The sequence below is a fragment of the Neolamprologus brichardi genome, chromosome 18 (genome assembly GCF_056152115.1).
Source record: "Neolamprologus brichardi isolate AB-2024 chromosome 18, ASM5615211v1, whole genome shotgun sequence".
In the NCBI taxonomy this organism is placed as follows: domain Eukaryota; kingdom Metazoa; phylum Chordata; class Actinopteri; order Cichliformes; family Cichlidae; genus Neolamprologus; species Neolamprologus brichardi.
In genome coordinates, this window is record NC_142121.1 from 24620349 (window position 1) to 24640074 (window position 19726).

The 19726-nt window shown below is 40.7% G+C and overlaps 2 protein-coding genes across 4 annotated transcripts in view; both read left to right on the forward strand.

Annotated features, from left to right (window-relative positions):
• The window catches only part of lingo3b (leucine rich repeat and Ig domain containing 3b), a 67209-nt gene that overhangs the window by 15845 nt on the left and 31638 nt on the right, over positions 1-19726 (forward strand). Inside the window, exon 2 of one of the 3 annotated variants that reach the window (XM_087831641.1) lies at positions 2387-2776. The exons of 1 other annotated variant lie outside the window; for it this stretch is intronic. The gene's annotated coding sequence lies outside the window, so the exon portion shown is untranslated. Of the gene's footprint in view, positions 1-2323; positions 2777-19726 lie in introns of those variants that run through there. One more of the 3 variants, XM_006786642.3, reaches the window with a different exon arrangement.
• On the forward strand, positions 16343-17163 carry LOC148097750 (uncharacterized). The gene has a single exon (XM_087831812.1). It carries the CDS (start codon positions 16383-16385, stop codon positions 17076-17078), a length of 696 nt encoding a protein of 231 aa, XP_087687938.1. The 5' UTR covers positions 16343-16382; the 3' UTR covers positions 17079-17163.

Here is a 19726-nt window from a genome sequence, read left to right on the forward strand (position 1 = left end):
CCGAAGTCGCAAAAGTATGACATTACAACATTCTGATTGGTCACTTGTAATGTTGATCCTGGAACAACATTTAGTATGATGATCTGGGAACAGCACCAACACAACGATGTCAGATCATGCTAGCGAAACTTGAAAGCAGTGTGCAAAAAAAAAAAAAAAAGACGGAAATGGAGGAAGTTCGCCTTTGAAGTAAAAATTGTGCCTTACTTCTGCTATCAACACATATGAAAAAGCAGACTTTTACTTTTAAGGCAGACACTCTGTCTTTCTGGATTACTTTGAACTCACAGTTTCTCTACCACTTGCCAAGTAGTTTATGAGTGTTTGCAGACAAGCTGGCCTCATACACGCAAACTATTGGTCACCGCAGAGACCTATAATAATGAGAAACATTAAATAATTCAAGCTTTCAAGTCAGTGAAGACTCTTTCACAATTTTAAGACATCTTGTTAATTCAGAGAAAAGACTCATTTCTTGTCAAGTAAATGCAGTACACTTGCATAGATATCATAATAGTATCATCATAATAAATGATTTTAGCTACAGTAATCATGTAGCAGAGAGCAAATTGACACTACAGCAAGTATTAGAATTACTGGAGAGTCTTTACATTACAGTATATAGCTCCTTGAGGAAAGTGTTGCTAACGAAGGAAGAAAATAATCCTTCCATCTATGCAGTCCTGACAGAAATGCCCAAACCTCCCTGTCCCCAGCTACTTCCTCCAGCTCATCCGGGGGACACTGAGGTGATCTCAAGCCAGCCAGCAGGCATAATCTCTCCAATGTGTCCTGGGTCCACCCCGGGGAGTCCTCCCAGTAAGACATATCTAAAACACCTCACCCAGAAGGCATTCTGGTTAAAGAAGAAATTTTTTTTTTAGTTATCTATAATATTATCTATAATGTTTTTGGTGTTCAGCAAAGAAAGAACACATGATCTGATGTTTTAATGTATGTGTGCGGGCAGCCACGTCAGATTGGCTGAGAGGTGGGAGAGGTAGGTGTTTGCTGGACTCGGCCTCCACCAGGCATCATGACTTGCCCAACCCTTGGCCTCGGGGTCGCAGTCCAGACTTCTCCTTTCCTGTGATGAGCTGTTAACTGACCTCAGGGGCAGTCAGGCTTGAAGAGTGCGTTTCTCTGTGTGTGTGTGTGTGTGTGTGTGTGTGTGTGTGTGTGTGTGTGTGTGTGTGTGTGTGTGTTTCAACCTCAGTTCCCTGTGATCTGATCTACCCTGACAAGGCAACAGGACCAAACAATAAAAATGTCTATTTTCCTCCTCTCTCATTCGCTCCCTCTCTCTGCATGCTCCAGGCAAAATGGGGGAGGTGATTAAACAGAACAAACTCACTGGAAGAATGACATTTCATCATAAATCCTCTTTTTGTATATTATACTCACCATTTGTCTTTAATCAGGAGCAGCTCGGTGCTATTTGGTATAGAGCTGCTGCAGCAGGATGCAACACCTTCATGCCTTTGTTTTAAGATTTAAAGGTCACCTTTCACATTCCCACTGTTTAGCATGATGAATTGCAGTTGTCCCTAGGTCAGTGCTAATAAGAAGAGGAGATTGGACCTCTGCACCGAGGGTACTTGAGGCTAGGTCTCAAAGACTTTGGAGTTGGACTTTTCACAAATGCAACTCTAGCCCAAAATGACATATGCCTCACCATCTGATTCAGATGTGGCCACAGCAGTGAATGGCCCTTATCATTTGTTATCAAGCCCATGCACATTGTCAGTCGGCACTTTCCTCTACCTGCTGGCACCCTCGCAAGGCTGTTATCATTCAGTGCAATCAGTGATAAAAAGAGAGCAACCTAGATGATGTAGGAAACGACTACGAATCGTGTAAAGGAGTAAATTAAAATACTGGCAAATTGAGCTCGGTTAATTGTGACTTACATGTACAACCCATGTTTGCTGGATTATTAGAAAAGTCTTAGAATTACCTTTAATATTACTGTTTTCTAAATGACTGCAGTACTAGCAGTAGTAGTAGGAGCACTACTAATCCTCTTATCTATTCTTACAAATACATCTGCTGTTTTTCTGTCTTCTAATCTTTGCTGTCATTCTTTTTATTCTTTATCCAGCCCTGTTGTTTAGAGGCTCCCTCAGCCATACGCTCGGCAGCACACTGAATTGTGAATCCTAACAGCCTGAGCAGTAGCAGATAGAGAGTGACTGAGAAAAGTGAGGGAGGGAGGGGGTTGGGGAGAGATAAAGAGCGAGAGAGCAGCGAGAGAGAGGTGAGAGAGAGAGAGAGATGAAAAGCATGCTAAACGAGAGAGAGGCGCTCATACTGAAGGAGGCAGAGGCAACAGCAACAGCACGCTCCTTTCCCCATTCCTCCCTCTCTTTTCCTCATAATCCCACAGCCATACCGGAGGGAGATGAAGGCTACCCTGACCAGCTGATGAGGACCGGCTGAAAGAGAGGAAAGTCTCAGTGTGAGCCCCCCTTCTTATTTTGGGACGTTAATCAACAAGGAGTGAAAGGAGGCGCGTACACACGAGCGTGCCTGCGGGAGGGAGGGAGGGAGAAGGAGAGAGAGAAGAGGGGGATGAGTGGTACGTTTGGTACAGCTGCTGATGCCAAGGTCTGAGAGTGAGACAGACTGAGGGAGACCTGAGGCTCGGAGGGCTCGGAGGGCTCGCACGTGCGGAGCGGCGTCAGAAACTTGTGGGCAACGAGGACAGGAAAACAGATTCACATACGCACACAGCTGGACAGATGAGGAGGGATCAGGGACCACGCTTCAGCCCTGGGTATGTTAACTTGTGCAGAACACACGCACACACACGGGCATGTACATCTTATCCTCAACGGCCACTGTGATTTTTTCAAATAGAGCGCAGACACACTTGAAATGCAACAGTACACGTTTGCTGAGCTTAAGGGTTGATGACTACCCATGCTGACAAGGCTCCCTACTTGCCCTTAGATACTTGCAGGAAAGAAAAGAGAGTGAACAAGAGAGGTTGTGTGTGTGTGTGTGTGTGTGTGTGTGTGTGATCATGCTTTCTTACTATCGCCTGTCTGAATTGTGCACTCAGCTAGAGGCATTTAAAAAGGCTTCGTAACCTGACCAAGCGATGAATGTTAATAAACCTTCACTGATGGAATGCTGTCATGTTTCACATCGCCCGACTCTTCTAGTTATAACATCGCTCATTACATTACCTACATGAGTTATGCGCTCTGCTCACAGTCTGCAGTCTGGTTTTTTTTTTTTATCTGAAATGATAACCTGGCTGAAAAACAGCTGAAGTGAGGACTTGTTTGCTCACTCTGGTCTGAGACATGAATAGCTCTACTTTATCCATGCTACAATGCAGGATGCCATGTGTGGTAACGTGTCATGCGTGGTCGTGTGTTATGTCATGTTGTGGCAGGGGGCATATGGCAAGTATGCCTTAGGTGCTTTAGCTATCAGCCCCCCCTTTTTCTCTGAATCTAACACCCCCCGCCTTGTTCTCAGTCTCATTCCTTTTCCACCATCTTCCTCCTTTCTCCATTTCCAATTATAGACTGTCACCTCTCTCCCTTTCCTCCTGATCCTATCTCCTGTTTCATTCTCTTGCTAAGCAATTACCTTTACCTGAATCTTCCCCTCTGGACATCATGGCTGGCTGGTTTTTCTGTCTGTCTCCTCAACAATGAAAGTGAAGGATAGGTGGTCATTTCATGGCCATTTTTTAATGGTTGCCTGAACCATGAGCAAAGGAGCAGCAGTGAAGCATGAGCACACAAGCCACTTCATGTTAATACCACTCAGATAGATCTGGAACAGATACATAAATATGAAGCTCAATCTGGGAGGAGGGGGGTGTTCAGTGTACAGATGAATTATGCCTCTAATCATGGAATCAGCTCATTACTTCCTGCTCCTCATTAACTTGTTTGGGTTTCTAACTTTATCGCTGCTCTGTCTTGTCTTCCTGAAAACTAAACAGGAAAAAGAACTCACTCAGACACTGCTGGCAGGCAGATAGCTCCCAGCATACAGGCAAACTTGCTGTTTGTGTCTGAGAGTTTTTTCTGCACTCACGGACTCTTCAGCTTTCTCTATTCCTGTTGCTTTACCCTCTTTCTATAATCGCCACTGGTAATGAGCCAGCCTTCACACACATATACAAAGACATGCACTTATTCCCACCTTCCCACCATCAGTATGACCCTTTAAGTGCAGATGCTTGCCAACTACCTGAAGCATAATATCGCTGTCCTCTCTGCTGCCAAGTCTGCGTAGTGTGTGAAAAGACCAAGACTGGAAATGAGACACTGTTGAATCAATGAGAAGTTAGATAAGAGAAAGAGAATGTCATGAATGTCACGATGAAGAAGGCAAGCACGACATAAAATTAAACAGGAGGAGATTAAAGTGATGTAGTGAAAGGCTTGTCAGAGGGATATTTAGGACAGAAAGGGCTGGGAGTGTGACAGGAAAGTGGGAGAATGTGGGTGGAACTGTTTGGCCTCTGTGTTGACAGGTGCTTATTGCAGATGTGTTTTTCCAGTGAGTGGACATGCTGGCAACGTGATAGTTTTCAGCCACCCGTGGGGAAGAAGGTGATGAAAAAGAATGAAGAGGATGAGATCATTGCTGGAAACAAAATCTTTACAAAAGAAAATCGGTTTTTGTACATGTTGTATTTTATTTTAACTTTTTTCCCCATTATTCCATGTTATAGTAGGTGGGCACGGAGCTTGTAAAGAAGACAACTGACTTTCCAAACACCTTTATTTAGGGGTAGAAGCGAGCATATCTGAAATGTCCGTGATAAATCCAGATTAAAGAAAAAGACTTATTCGCCCACATCTACGCCAATTACCATACTTTTCCGAGTGACGTGCTTTTGCGAGTTTGACTGTTGTGTGGACGTATGTCTCTCTGGAAGGGGAAACACTGAGCACTTGAGAACATTGTAAGGTTTACATGTAAAAACTAATATTGTATTTAAAAATTTACCACAAGCTTCTATGCCCACTACTTTTAAATATATTGCCTTTTTAAATTGGTTGCTTCTTTTTGAAACACCCTGTCCTCTCAGAAAATAGAAGTTACTCCTCCACACATGTGAGACCTTTTAACTAAACCTAACGTAGACCTGATAGAACTGAGATCACAATGTTTATTGAACATGAATGCCTATTTTAAGCCTTACAACTCAGCATTATTATGTGTGGGCTGGGTACCTTTGACATTTAAACCAGTACCAGAACCTGGACTTAAGTACCGCCATCCAAAAGTACCTTTTGTCGATTCGGTTAACTGTTGTCTGCTCCTCCTTTATTACAATTTTGAAATGTTCTCCTACAAAATAAGTCAACATTCCACTATTGAAAGATTTGGTCATCTATAACATTTTACACTCTACACCAGCTGCCTTGGTCGACAGTGTCTGTGTGTTAACGTTACTGTCACACGCTTTGCAAACTACTATAGGAGCAGATGATTATTGGTTATGGTTACATGTTAGGTTACGTACTATCTCATATTTTGTGGGTGCCTCAGGAAGTAGTTTGGGAAGTATGTTGTCTGCCAGCCAGTTGGAATGTCAGTGGTTCCATCACTGTATCTGCATCTTCAAGTGTCCTTGTGCCATGTTCAACTATCTTATTAAAACCACAAGCTACCCCGGATGCATTTGTGGGAGTGTGTGTGCTTAGATGCAGTCCGTTGAATAGCAGATTGCATTTTGCGTTACAAACATTGCAGAGTAAAAGTGTAACCACATCTGAGTCTATTTTCAACTCGCCACGGCCTCATATGTTTTTTTGTTCTTCAACACATCGTCTCACTTGCTTTCTTCTTCTTTGACTCCCTCTGTTATCGCAATTTGACACTGGCTGATTTTGTATGAATTTTTAGTCGTAGTACTGATGCAATTTGATTTATACCCTAAAAAGTACCAGGTTCCTCTACCCGGCCCCAATTTCTCATTCAGCTCATTTACATCAGCAGCGCACTTTCCTTTCAATGAAAAAGCTCTAACGTGACCTTTAGCACTGAGCTAAAGATTTCCTGGAGATGGTAGAGACCAAAACTGGAGCTAAAAAGATGAATTTGTCAGATGGCTAGAAAGTGTGACTGTAAGTGAATGACTGTGTTTCTCTGACACTGAAGAATCTGTACAGTTGTTTTCCCTCCAGGGTGGTCAAGGTACTAGACTTTCAAACTCAATACCAATATCCAGGAAAATACTCAATGCTTGATACAATTTTTGAAAATTTTGACGCCATCCTGCAAGAACAGAAGTAATTGCAAGCAAGTCTTATTTTGAAAAATTGAACCAGACGCTGCCTGTATTTTAAAACTGACCTCACAACTGGCTTTAAAAAAATCCGAAACACATTTTTAAAAATTATTGCAAAAGTAGAAAAGTTTATCATCTTGTTCACATCTTCCCTGCAGTGTGTATCTCACCCACTATTCTCACTGCTCCACCTCCACCAGCTTTTCTCCTCAGCTCTTCAAGACTGTAGTTGTCTGATTCGGCTGCTGTGCTCCAGATTTCTCTCTTTATTTGCTTGGATTAGTTCTCCACACATTCATCTATGGTTTTCTTGCTGGTCTGCACAGTGAGAAACATCTGACTGTGCCCATTCTCCACATGTCCGTAATCTGCTGTCACGGCTCCACCCGCGATCTGTTCAGCCTACAGTAATTATTTATCTTTTATTTAACTACAGTCAACTAGCTACTACGTTAAGGATAACAGGTGGCTAGTGTGGCTATTGGTTAATTGCTAATAGTTAGATGGCTAATATTGACATGTGCACTTCCATGCTGTTGAAACGGGACCTTTACAGACCTCTGAAAGTGTCTCAGTGTTATGAATGTCCAGTATTTCACCTGTTATTGAGGGGAAGAGCTTTGTGTCTACTTGTTTGTGTGAAGTTGTTTACACTGTTTGTTGTAAATGAGTATCTGACTCCGGTATTAATTTTAGCATTGATTAATATCTGAGTATCGATTTTTATTTATTTATGTATTATTGACAACTCTACCCCTTAGTACCAAATATTTACCAAAAGAATATGTTATCATCTGTAGGGTAGTGCACTTATTGTGTTAACTATATAAGGCGCTCGTACCCCAAAGTTGTTTTTACATCTTGATGTGCAGGTTGTTAAAAATCATCACGTTTTCTTCGTTTCATAATTCTTTTCAGCTTCTTGCAGATCAGCCCTCAATTTTGTGAGCACTGTTGTATTCTCACCAATACCAATCATGGAGGAATAAGATATATATGAAAGGATCAAGCTTCAGGGAGCAAAATTTGAGCATTATGTGTCCACTGGAGGAGACGCGTGAAAAGAGGAAAGATTCTTGTGCAATGAAAGGATTTGATTGAGACGATGACCGGGGGTATGTGGGCGTGCTGAAAGAGCTTTTGATGTCAGTGTGTGCACAAGTGTCTGCACGCGCTTTTGTGTGTATACATGTTTGTTTGTGTGTGTGTGTGTGTGTGTGTGTGTGTGAGAGAGAGAGAGAGAGAGGACAATGGTCAACCTTGAGGTCTTAAGAATGAGGTCCAGCGTGGCGGATTGTTTTTATTAGATTGCTCGATCGGACAAGGGCAGAGAGTCACATCCACACCGCCCACGTCTGCCCACACACACGCACATCCATGCTCAGCTACACACACAAACACACACACAATAAAACACCAGTCCTTATTAAAGTCTTGAATTGCAGTACGGAGGCTCATGTTGCATTAGAGGTCGCTCAGAAACTGAAGTTAATGGTCTTACTTCTAGTATCATTCAGCGTGTGTTCGGTGAGGTTATTAGGCCTTTAAGGTGCTGGCCGCTGGTGTAGCCTCTCATGTACAGCGTAAAGTAAAGGGCATGATTCCAGTCAATAATGAACAAGCAGGCGGCTGCTGCAGGCCAAATAACATGCAGGTGAGAAGTACAACACTTCCGCGGCCTCAGCCTCCTCCTTCTTTCACTTGCTGTTTCACTTTCCTTCACTTTTTCCTTCGTGATGAATTATTCTTCCTCACACTTTTGCCCTGTTTTCTTCACGCTGCCCTTTCACTTTCCATTTCTCCTTCTTTAATTTACTTTCTCGGCTGCGTTTTCTCAGACGTGACCCCTGAGCGCTCCAGGTTCTGCTGTTCATTCACTATGCACACGGTTTCTGTCTCTTTTGTCTCCCTGCTGCTTGGGTCTGATAGGAAAAGTTTTAAGGTCACCTGCTATCTCTTGCCTAGCTCTCATAATGAATTAGCATTTGGCTTTGCTTCATTATTCAGTCTGACACAACCATCCCTTGAGTTATTCTCAATGTCTTTACAATTAAACGCTCAAATTCAATTTAGCCATGATTAAGTAACTAAATCTCTCCTTTCTAATTACAAAACTCTCCCCTGCTGAGAGATACAAAGTCCTTAAAGGTGTGTCCATCCCATTTTCATGTTAAAGAGTTTAACACCAGCTTGATAGAGCCACGAAAGAGTCTCATTTTGCCGACATTAAGTGCTGGTCTTGTCTTTTAAAAGAAACCTTTCATTGTTGCATGTGTGTGGCGCTTTTGTCTTCCTTGACACCTCACTCTGAGCACTCCTAATAAGGTTTCTTGCTCATCCACACAGAGCAGAGAAATAACTGTTGAAGACAAACAGCCCTTTGTGGCAGCATCGCATAACTGCATTTAATGTCACACTCTGCCAACAGCTATTACTATCACAGTTCTCATTCAAAACAGAGAAAAAGGAAGTCATGGAAATACAGAGACTTTGTGTTGACTATGAAAAATACACAGCTTGGCTCTTAGAGTTGTCACATTAAAGCTAGCAGTTAATGACCTTGAACAGGCAGCGTTGTGTTGACGCTTACTGTGATTCTCTATAATATCTGCAAATGTCATTTCATTTGTATTCAACCGGCATTTGAAATACATAAAAATGAACATAAAAATGAGAAGAGGTTGTTTTGCACCAGCACATCCAGACTTATGTCATCAAACCAGTAGTTCACTGCAATCTCCACACCACCTGTTTACACCACTGCATGACTTTTGATTCTAAATTTTCTCCAGAGTTTTATCATCGCTCAAAAACCAGACGTCTGGGTACTCATCACTAAGCAACAATGTCCTTGCTATTCAAATCAGCCCGCTGTTGTGCTCAATCAACGGCTGTTTCCACTGTCCAATTGGCCAATTAGAGCTGTGCAGACAGGGTTAGTAGCAGCACAGAACTAGCAGTTTAAGAACATTCATGAAAGGAGTTGCCACATTAAAAGAAAACAAGTGGTAAGACCTGCACCTTTGTAAATAATGAGACAGCATCCCACATTAACTCATCAATACTACTCAGACCTCAAGAGAAAACCAGATAGCTTCTGGTATCCAAAAGAGAAATCTTTTCCCCTCCCCTGCCTGCAGATATCTGTTTACACAGATTTGTGTACCAAATGTACCAAATCTAAAATTAAAGTGTTTATTTGATGAAGTGAAAAACATTCATCTCTCATGAGAAATCAGCACTGTGGCTTATGTTTCACATGAATTTTACACTGGTAATCATTACTGAGTGGTTTGGAGAAAAGCAACCAAACAAAAATGGCTTGGATTCAGGAGAAAGACGGATGGCTACCCCTCTCTGATCCTGATCTGGCAGAGGTTTCTTCCTGTTAAAAGGGAGTTTTTCCTCCCCACTGTCGCCAAGTTCTTGCTCATAGCAGGTCATCTTATCGATTTTTTCTGCATTATTGTAGTGCCTTTACCTTACAACACAGAGTACCTTGAGGCGACTGTTGTTGTTAATTGGCGCTATATAAAAACATTTGAACATAACTAAGACAAACTTAAAAGAAAAAAACATATATATACTTTTTTGAGCAATGTAGAGAAGCCAATACATCATTGGTTCTCAAATAAATTAGTATGTCAGTAAAAAGCTCTGAAAGCTCTGTGTGGCCTTTAAGTTAGGAGTAATTTGTGATACAACATCTGTGTGGTTACCTTTTAAATGAGACTGCAACTACCTTCAATTTCTTACTCACGGGCGTTCAGCTGAATCAGAAAGGCTGACACAAAAGCTGAGCTTGTTTTAAGCCTCACCACCTGTTGCTGTAAAAGGAACTGGTTCCAACAACTCAGTGTGTGTGTGTGTGTGTGCTTGTAGCAGTCCTCCCATTACTTCACCTGCATGAATAAAGGAATCGTGTTTCTCAGACTTCATTAAAAGTTGATGCAGGTCATGAAGTGTGCGGCTTTGCTCACCGCAGATGCTAATGCAGGTCAAGGAGATAACGTTCATGCGTGCATATGTGTGTGTTTGTGAGAGCGTACCCATCCCTGCCTTTTGTTAATTGAATGTTAATGCAGGTTAAATTGTATAACCTTATCTTTTAATAATGCAGCTGAACTAAGGCTAACACACAGGATATTGTGGCTCCACGTTCTACTCTCTGCTTCTCTGCTTTTCTGTACTCCATCTATGTGTGCGAGATAAAGGAGGTGAAAGTGTTATTACGCAGTTGTGTGATAATTCATTTTTGAATTCATGTGACGCCCTGAAGTGACCTAGTTTGACATTTAAACGTACTGATGTACAATATTCTCAAAACTGCTGATGCAAGTGATTGGCTTCCACTGCCACAGTGTGTGTGTGTGTGTGCATTGCCATGTAATGCCATCTGTAGGCCCAACCTTTTGGGCAGGGGGGACGTTATTCATTAATTCTAACAGCATGATTTCGAGCCATGAACACTCTTCAAATGTTTCTGTGTGTATGTGTGTGTGTTCCTGTCTAGCTATCTTTGTGAGGACCGAAATCTGCATTCTACTATACTTGTGAGAACCAACAGTCACTTGTGAGGACACACTCACTGGCCTCAAAAAGTTTGAAGGCCTTTTTGAGGCTCAAAATGTGGTTTTAGTGTCAGGGTTACAATTAGGTTATGGTTGGGTTTAGGGTAAGGGTTAGGCATTCATTTTTAATGGTTAGGGTAAGGGGCTAGGGAAACCATTATGTCAATGAAGGTCCTCACTAAGATAGCTGAACGGACTTGCGTGTGTGCGTGTGTGTGTGTGTGGGTGTGTGTGTGTGTGTGTGTGGGTGTGTGTGTCTGCAGTGCACGCTCTTTACACACATAAGGTCAGTGAGTCTCACTCGTACGCTTCATTTTTCTCTTTCTCTCTCTGTCACTCTCTTTCTCTCTTTCATCTGTGATTCTCAGTAGATGAACGGCTCTCTGATCCATAAGAACTCTGTTAAGGAATGCCGTATTGCTATCGATTCCCTCTCTGATCCCTCAGTTTGTACAGGCACAACACAAACGGTGCGGCGTTGAGAGGACGGCTCGGCTGATAGCTGTGATGGAGTGCTGTGCCCCAGTCCTGCAAATTGGATTTTAATGATTCAAGTATCATTTTGTGAACACTGCTCACTGCTCCCCACAGACATTAAAATGTGATTTCCTCCACAAAAGGCAGAGAGAGAAATGGCTGGAGAGGAAAATAAAATGTTTTGGAGAAGTTGAAATGCCTTTAAGGGCAATTTACATTTGTGTGACTGTGTTTTAGATTAAAGTCAAGCTAACTTACTAAGCAATCAATAAGCAGAACTAAAACTGACAAACTGAAACTTGCAATTACTAGAACACAATATTTTTTCTTTCACTGGGAGAACTAGCTTTCACTTGATGATTGAAATGATGGGTCTTATGAAATCTAAACATTGTACAGATGAAACAGACAAAGTACGACACTATACATTATAGCTCAAGCAAGCTCAAGCCTTGTTTTTCTTTTCACCCCTGCAGTCGATCACACCACATCCACCCACCAGGTGTTGTGTGGCTTTATACCTGCCATCTAGCCTTTGTTTTTCTGTCACATCATGGAAGGCTGGTTCCTCTTGTTGTTTCGCTCTTGTTGTCTGCTTCCTTGTTGTCCCAGTTTTCCACCTGTAAGCTTCAATTTGCACTTTAATAACCCACTAAAACTGTTTCTGCCTGCCTGCTCATGTCTGCACTTGGGTCCTCCTTCTTCATCTTCATGTACAAACTGGGGCAGAGTGGGCTTGTTGTAAAGGGTAAGAACTTTATATAATCATGATTTATAAACTACAAAACTATGACAACGATTTGAACCATAAATTTCCAGTTCGGGTTCATTACTCAATAAGACCTGGAGTTGCCACTTATTTTCAGTTTCTTGAGCAGCTTCTAATATTTCACCGTGGTTCTTCTTCTGATGAGATTTCAGTGAACAGTAGATGAATCAGCTAAAGGATACGATGTCTCTCTCAGGTCTTGTGCCAATTTCTGAAGAACATGACTTTCAGATGCTGTTCATCTGGTGTAGATAGTTTTTTTTTAGTCTATCTATCAGGGTTTTAATAGTTTTGCAATTTTCATTAGTTTTTATTTTTATTTAGTTTTGACTTCAGATTTTCAATTTTATATCAGTTTTAATTAGTTTTTACCAATTGTTTGCTAGTTTAGTTTTTATTTTTTTGAAAATCCTTAGTTTCAGTTTAGTTTTGATTAGTTTCAGTTATAGTTTTATTTGTGTTCGCAATAATTGAGTGTAACAAAATCCCAGTTTCATCATATCAGTCATTCTCTTCTGCTTATCCCTGGGTATGTTGCTATTCCAGCTACCATACCCTGCACCCTGGACAGGTCGCCTGTCTGTCGCAGGGCTAACACGCAGAGACAGACAACTCACCTATGGGTTCTTTAAATAAATAAATAAATAAAGGCAGATGAACAACCATTGATACCAGGCAACTATAAAATGTATATCTTGGCCCCAATGAGACTATTAACTCTTGCAGCACCGGGTGTTCGTAATTTTGGTTCAAGTGAATTGATAAACTTTTTGAAGGCAATTGACTCACACAGTTATGTAGATATCCCCGTCCTGTTGTCTCGGGATGCATCACGCTGCCTTGCCTGGGGTTAGCTTCTGTTTTCTGGGGATGAGGGTTGAGTGTGCTCCCTTACCTTCTCAAGGTAAGCTAGGTTAGCCTTCTTGTGTGAGCTTTTCAAGTGCACTTTAAGGTTTGTGGGATTTTTTTCCCTTTAGAAATGTCCCTCATAATTTGTCTCTTTCCACTACAAGACACTTGCTTTATCCAAAACACAGTCATATTCAAAGTAATCCCAAATTGGACTCTGGCTCCCGACTTTTCCTGACATGATTCTGCGCGTGGACGGAGCAGCAACACAGACGACTCGACTAACGTACTTGCCACCTGCTGGCATAATTAGACAGCAAGAAAAAAAATCTGGAAACTAAACTTCATTTTCACCCTTGACTATTGTATAACACGCACACATCAATGAAAACTAAACACATTTTTGCTATAAATTCAGTTAATTTTGGTTAGTTTTGTGAACACTCATTATAGTTTTAGTTAGTTTTCCTTTTTTTGTTTTTATTTTTATTTCTGTTAACGAAAATGTTTTTTCACTTCTAGTTTTCGTTATTTCGTTAGTTTTCGTTAACGATAATAACCTTGCTGTCTATCCATTTATTCTTTTGTCTTCAACTTGTCAACTTAAGGACACAATGCACACCAAGATATGCCAAGGTTTTGTACAACAGCTCTTTGGGAATCAGTTTGTTGTCTGATCAAGCTACATTATCTTGGGCTTTTTTTAATAGATTCAGCTCAATACATGGGAACAAATGATGTGTTTTGTGACAAGCTGCTAGTAACAAACTGCTAAAGATAAAATGTTGAAATGGTAGTTACCTGAATTTTGTGTAAAAACAAAACTAGCTCATCACTTGAGTTAGTCTGTATAATAAAGTCTATGTATAAAGAAATGAGAGGTGGCTCAAGACTTTTGCGCAGTGTTGTACAACTTTTCTAGCTTGGGCCATGCTTGGGTACTGATGAGAAACACCAGAATCAGATGAAATGTTTTCACAACAAATCTTTTTTTTTTTTTTAATCGCTTTATGAAAAAAGTACTTCATAGCTGTGGTATCATGAGTGTTTCCTCAGGCACAGAGTGAAGAAAAATCCAGTTTTCTGTAAACTGTATCTGGCTTCAATTTTTTTTCTCACTCCTTTGGGAGTAATTAGTCTTGTTCAGTGTAGATGGACGGATTTTCTCTGCTGTCCTTCAGCGGTGACCCCCTATTCTGCACACACACATACGCACATACATTTCGCTCTGAGGGAACACAGATTCAGACATTACTTCTGCCTCACTGCTACACAAACAGGCTTGCAAAATGCCTCAGGACAGTTCACCATTGGCGTACACACATATATACACAGAGACCCACACATCTCGTCCAGGCTCGCATGTTCGTCGTCACCCCTCCTGCAGAACTGGAGGCATGTGAAAGTCACTTGGGCATGCCAGCACATGCGTGTCGTTGTTGTCTTTTATGCATGTCACGTATAATAAAAGGGCCAACAGTTGAGTCACTGTGCAAATGTATTCAATATCTGTTAAAGTTCGTGTAGACCTGAAGGTTAGCTGCCTCTTCAAAGTGATAGCCCTCTTTGGTTGGCATCCCCTCTCGTTTATACAGCAAAACTGCCTCAAATCATTCGCTCCATTGCGTGTTGCCTTTTAGCAAGGCAGTTGGGGCATTTTTGTTTTATTATTTGAAAACAAAGTACAGACAATAGAGGCTGCAACCACAGAGATCGTTCTGTCTCCCTGAAAAGGTAAAACAAAGACAGCCTGAATTATTAATGTGCACATTTACATTCCCATATATAAAGAGCAGCTCCTCATCAGCTCTTGCGTGACAGATTCTGTAGCGCCACGTGTCCCCTGACTCACTTTGTAACAACCGCTTGTTAAATTGAGGTTTGTTTAAAAAGGACACAAGCCTGTGGCAATTTTGCCTCTTCTTCTGTAGATCATCTTTTTTTTGTAAATTACTAAATTGACAAAAGTTTTTCTAGGTTCTCTTTTCAGAAAAAAAAGTTAAAGAATCCTATGCAGTGTTTTCAGTTCAGGGTAGCAAAATCATCCAAAATCCTCTTTCTCATGTACTCAATTTTCTCTTATCGTTACTATTTGTCCTCATCAAGACTTCATCATGACTAAAGACGCCAGGACATAACTTTAACACTGACCTACACTTACAGTGCTGTGAGATATCTATCCCCTTCCCACCCCCCACCGCCCCACCCCATATTTCTGACACTTAAATGTTTCACATGATCAAACAAATTTAATATTAGTCAAAGAGTGAATACAAACACTGTTTTAAAATGATAACTTAATTTATTTTGGGGGAAATATCTAACAAAACCTACCTCTCATTATGTAAAAAAGCAATATCCATTGGTCTTGAAAAAGCCTTCAGGGATTCCAGAGAACCACAGTCAGAGCCTTTATACACAAAAGGAAGAAACTTGGAACAGTGGTGAACTTTCTGGGAGTGACAGCCTACAAAAATGACTCCAAGAGCGCACTGTCAACTCATCCAGGAGGTCACAAAAGAACTCAGAACAACATCCAAAGAACTGCAGGCCTCATTTGCCTCAGTTAAGGTCAAAGTTCATGATTCAACAATAAGAAAGAGACTGGGCAAAAATGGCATCCACGGAAGAGTTTTTGGAGATACCCACTGCTGAGCAAAAAGACCACAAAGGCTTATATCACATTTGCCAAAAAATATCTTGATGATCCCCAAGACTTTGTGAAAATTTTCTGTGGACTGACGAAACAAAAACTGAACATTTTTTTAAAGTTTGAGTCTGATTACATCTGGTGTAAAACACAGCATTTCATAAAAAAGAACATCACACCAACAGTCAAAGATGGTGGTGGTAATGTGATGCTCTGGGGCTGCTTTGCTGCTTTAGAGCGACTTGCTGTAACTGATGAAAACATGAATTCTGCTCTCTACCTGAAAATCCTGGAGCATGTCCAGGTTTGTGTCCTGAAACTTAAGCACACTTGGTTTATGCAGCAAGACAATAAAAACACCACCAAGTTAACTTCTGAATGGCTGAAAAAAAAATGAAAGTTTTGGAGTGGCCTAGTAAAGGTCTGGACTTAAATCCGATTGAGATGTTTTGGCCTAAACTTAAACAGGCTATTCATGCCCAAAAACTCTCCAGTGTTGCTGATTTAAAACAAATAATTCTTCCACAGTGATGTGAAAGACTGTGGACTGGAAGTGACACGCCGAGCTGTCAGCAACAGGTTCTCTGAGCAGAAACGTTGACAAACTTAACATATCTCCTGAAAACGGCAGCTCTCCACGGATACTAAACTTTGAGAGCGTGTGTGGGAAACCGTCCAGAAGTGGTGGCTCGTCATTTGCGACCTCTCGAAAACTCAGAAGTTTGAACCGTAGCGGTGAGAGAGAGGAAGGACGTTAGCATCAACTAGCTAGCCAGTCGTCACGGCAACGCTACAAGCATGGGCCCGAAAAAAGTTCTGTCAGCCGAGGAAGGTGACAATATTAAGAAGTCGCTGGAGTTTATGACAGAGGAGATTTCTACTGTCAAACTGCAGCAGAAAGCCATCCTGGACCTGGTCGAGGAAGTTAAGGCTCTCCGCATCCAGAACGCCGAGAAGGATCGGCGGCTGGCGTACCTGGAGAACAGAGTGGCGGATTTGGAGCAGTACACCCGGATAAACGATGTCATCATCACGGGGCTTCGCATCAAACCCCGGTCATACGCCCAGGCGGTCGCCGCCGACAATGTAGGAGGGCCAGGAGAGGAAGATGTCAACTCCACGGAGCATCAAGTGGTTACCTTTCTACGGTCCAAAGGTGTGGAAGTGGATTATAACAACATTGAGGCTTGCCACCCTCTACCCCGAAAAAATGACAGTGACAAACCAGCCATCATTGTGAGATTTGGAAACAGAAAACACAAAACAGCACTGTTAAAACAAGGAAAGAAACTGAAAGGATCCGATGTCTTCATGAATGAACATCTGATAAAAAGAAATGCGGACATTGCCAGGAAAGCACGTTACTTGAAGAAACAGGGAAAAATTCAAAATACATGGACCACCAACTGCAAAGTATTCATTAAACTCAATGGAACACCGGAACAAGCCAAAGTGTTGGTCATCAGAAATATGGAGGAGCTGGACAAATACTGAGGTTCAACTTACTCTGGAGGTATGAATACACATGTGACGTGACACACAACACAACACATGGCACAGTCCAAAAGAACTTCATCTGCATCCGACAACAATATCAATATAACTCATTGGAATTCTCTTTATGATAATCTGGAACTGAAAACATTTCGATACACAGACCATAATGTTCTAGACTTAGAAAAGGATATAGACCCGGAAAATAACTTCTTCTACAACATCAGCAGTAACTGCTGCTACTTCACTGATGAACAGTTTAAGCACACCATCAACACGGAAAATAAATGATCAATAATCCATTTTAATAGCAGAAGTCTGTATTCCAACTTCAACAATATAAAGGAATATCTAAATGAGTTGACAAATCCATTTGGAATTATTGCCATTTCTGAAACATGGATCAATGCGGAGAAAGGACTGGACTTTGGACTGGAGGGATATGAAGTGAATTTTGTAAATAGAAGGAACAAGAGTGGAGGGGGAGTAGCTGTGTATGTGGATAAAAACCTAAATTACAAGGTGGTAGAAAGCATGACAACTGTAATTGATAATTTATTAGAATGTATAACAATTGAAATTTATAAGGAAAAAGAGAAAAATGTAATAATTAGCTGTATATATAGAACACCTGGCTCTAGTATTCAAGTATTTAATGACTTCATAGAGGAAATGTTCTCTAAAACAAATCAAAAAGTTATGTTTATCTGTGGTGATTTTAATATTGACCTGTTGAATCCGAAAAAGCATAAAATGACCGACGAATTCCTAAACACTATGTACAGTTTGAGTTTACATCCTAAAATAACCAGGCCTAGTAGAATTACACCACATTGTGCCACCTTACTTGACAATATTTTCACTAACAATATGGAAAACAACATTGTGAGCGGAATATTAATTAATGACATCAGTGATCACCTACCAGTTTTTGCAGTTTATGACACTAATTATAAGAAAAATCAGCATGAAGAACAACTGAGATACAGACGTGTAAGAACAGAAGAAACTATGAATGCACTTAAGAATGATCTATTAAATCAGGACTGGGACAATGTGTACAAAGAAACTGATATTGATATTGCATATGGCATATTTTTAAGAATATTCATGGAATTGTATGATAAAAACTGTCCAACAATAAAAGACAACAGAAAGCACAAATATTCAGATAGACCATGGATCACTAAGGGTTTACAAAATGCATGTAAAAAGAAAAATACACTCTATAGGGAATTCCTAAAACAACGAACAAAAGATGCTGAAAATAAATATAAAAAATACAAAAATAAGTTGACCAATATTATACCTGTATGTAGAAAGGAGTATTATAGTAAAATATTGAACAACAATAAACATAATATGAAGGGAATATGGGATGTTTTAAATGGTATCATTAAAAATAATTCTGGACAGCAAAGTTATCCTCAATACTTTATCGACAATGGCAATATTATGGAAAACACTGCTGATAAGGTCAACAGCTTTAATCATTATTTTGTAAATATTGGACCAAAACTGGCAGAACAAATTCCTGAGTCACTGCCATCAGTAGACTGTAGTGAAAACCTGATTGATAGGAACCCTAACTCAATGTTCCTCACATCAGTGAAGGAAAAAGAAATAATTGACATTGTACACATGTGTAAATATAAAACATCAACTGATTGTAATGATATTGACATGAAAATCGTCAAGAAGGTCATTGAAGGAATTGTAGGACCTCTAACATATATTTGCAACTTATCATTTCAGACGGGAAAAGTGCCAAACAAAATGAAAATAGCTAAAGTTGTGCCGCTGTATAAAACTGGGGATAGACGCCACTTCACAAATTACAGGCCTGTAGGTATTACAGGTATTGCACTGCAGTGGTTTGTATCATATCTATCTAATAGACTCCAATTTGTGCATGTAAATGGAGAGTCCTCTTCACACACTGAGGTTAATTATGGAGTTCCACAGGGTTCAGTGCTAGGACCAATTCTGTTTACATTATACATGCTTCCCCTAGGCAGCATCATTAGAAGACATAGCATACATTTTCACTGCTATGCAGATGACACCCAGCTCTATCTGTCCATGAAGCCAGATAACACACACCAATTAGTTAAACTGCAGGAATGTCTTAAAGACATAAAGATTTGGATGGCCACTAACTTTCTGCTTCTTAACTCAGATAAAACTGAGGTCATTGTACTCGGCGCTGAAAAGCTTAGAAATATGGTATCTAACCAGATTCTTACTCTGGATGGCATTACCTTGGCCTCCAGTAACACTGTGAGGAACCTTGGAGTCATTTTTGACCAGGATATGTCCTTCAACGCACATATTAAACAAATATGTAAGACTGCGTTCTTCCATTTGCGCAACATCTCTAAAATTAGAAATATCCTGTCTCAGAGTGACGCTGAAAAACTAGTTCATGCATTTATTACTTCCAGGCTGGACTACTGCAATTCATTATTATCAGGATGTCCAAAAAACTCACTGAAAAGCCTTCAGTTAATCCAAAATGCTGCAGCAAGAGTACTGACAGGGACTAGAAAGAGAGAGCATATTTCTCCTGTTTTGGCTTCCCTTCATTGGCTTCCTGTTAAATCCAGAATTGAATTCAAAATCCTGCTCCTCACATACAAGGTCTTAAA

Coding starts and splice junctions, on each gene's coding strand:
- LOC148097750 (XM_087831812.1), top strand. CDS start 16,383: ATGGGCCCGAAAAAAGTTCTGTCAGCCGAGGAAGGTGACAATATTAAG.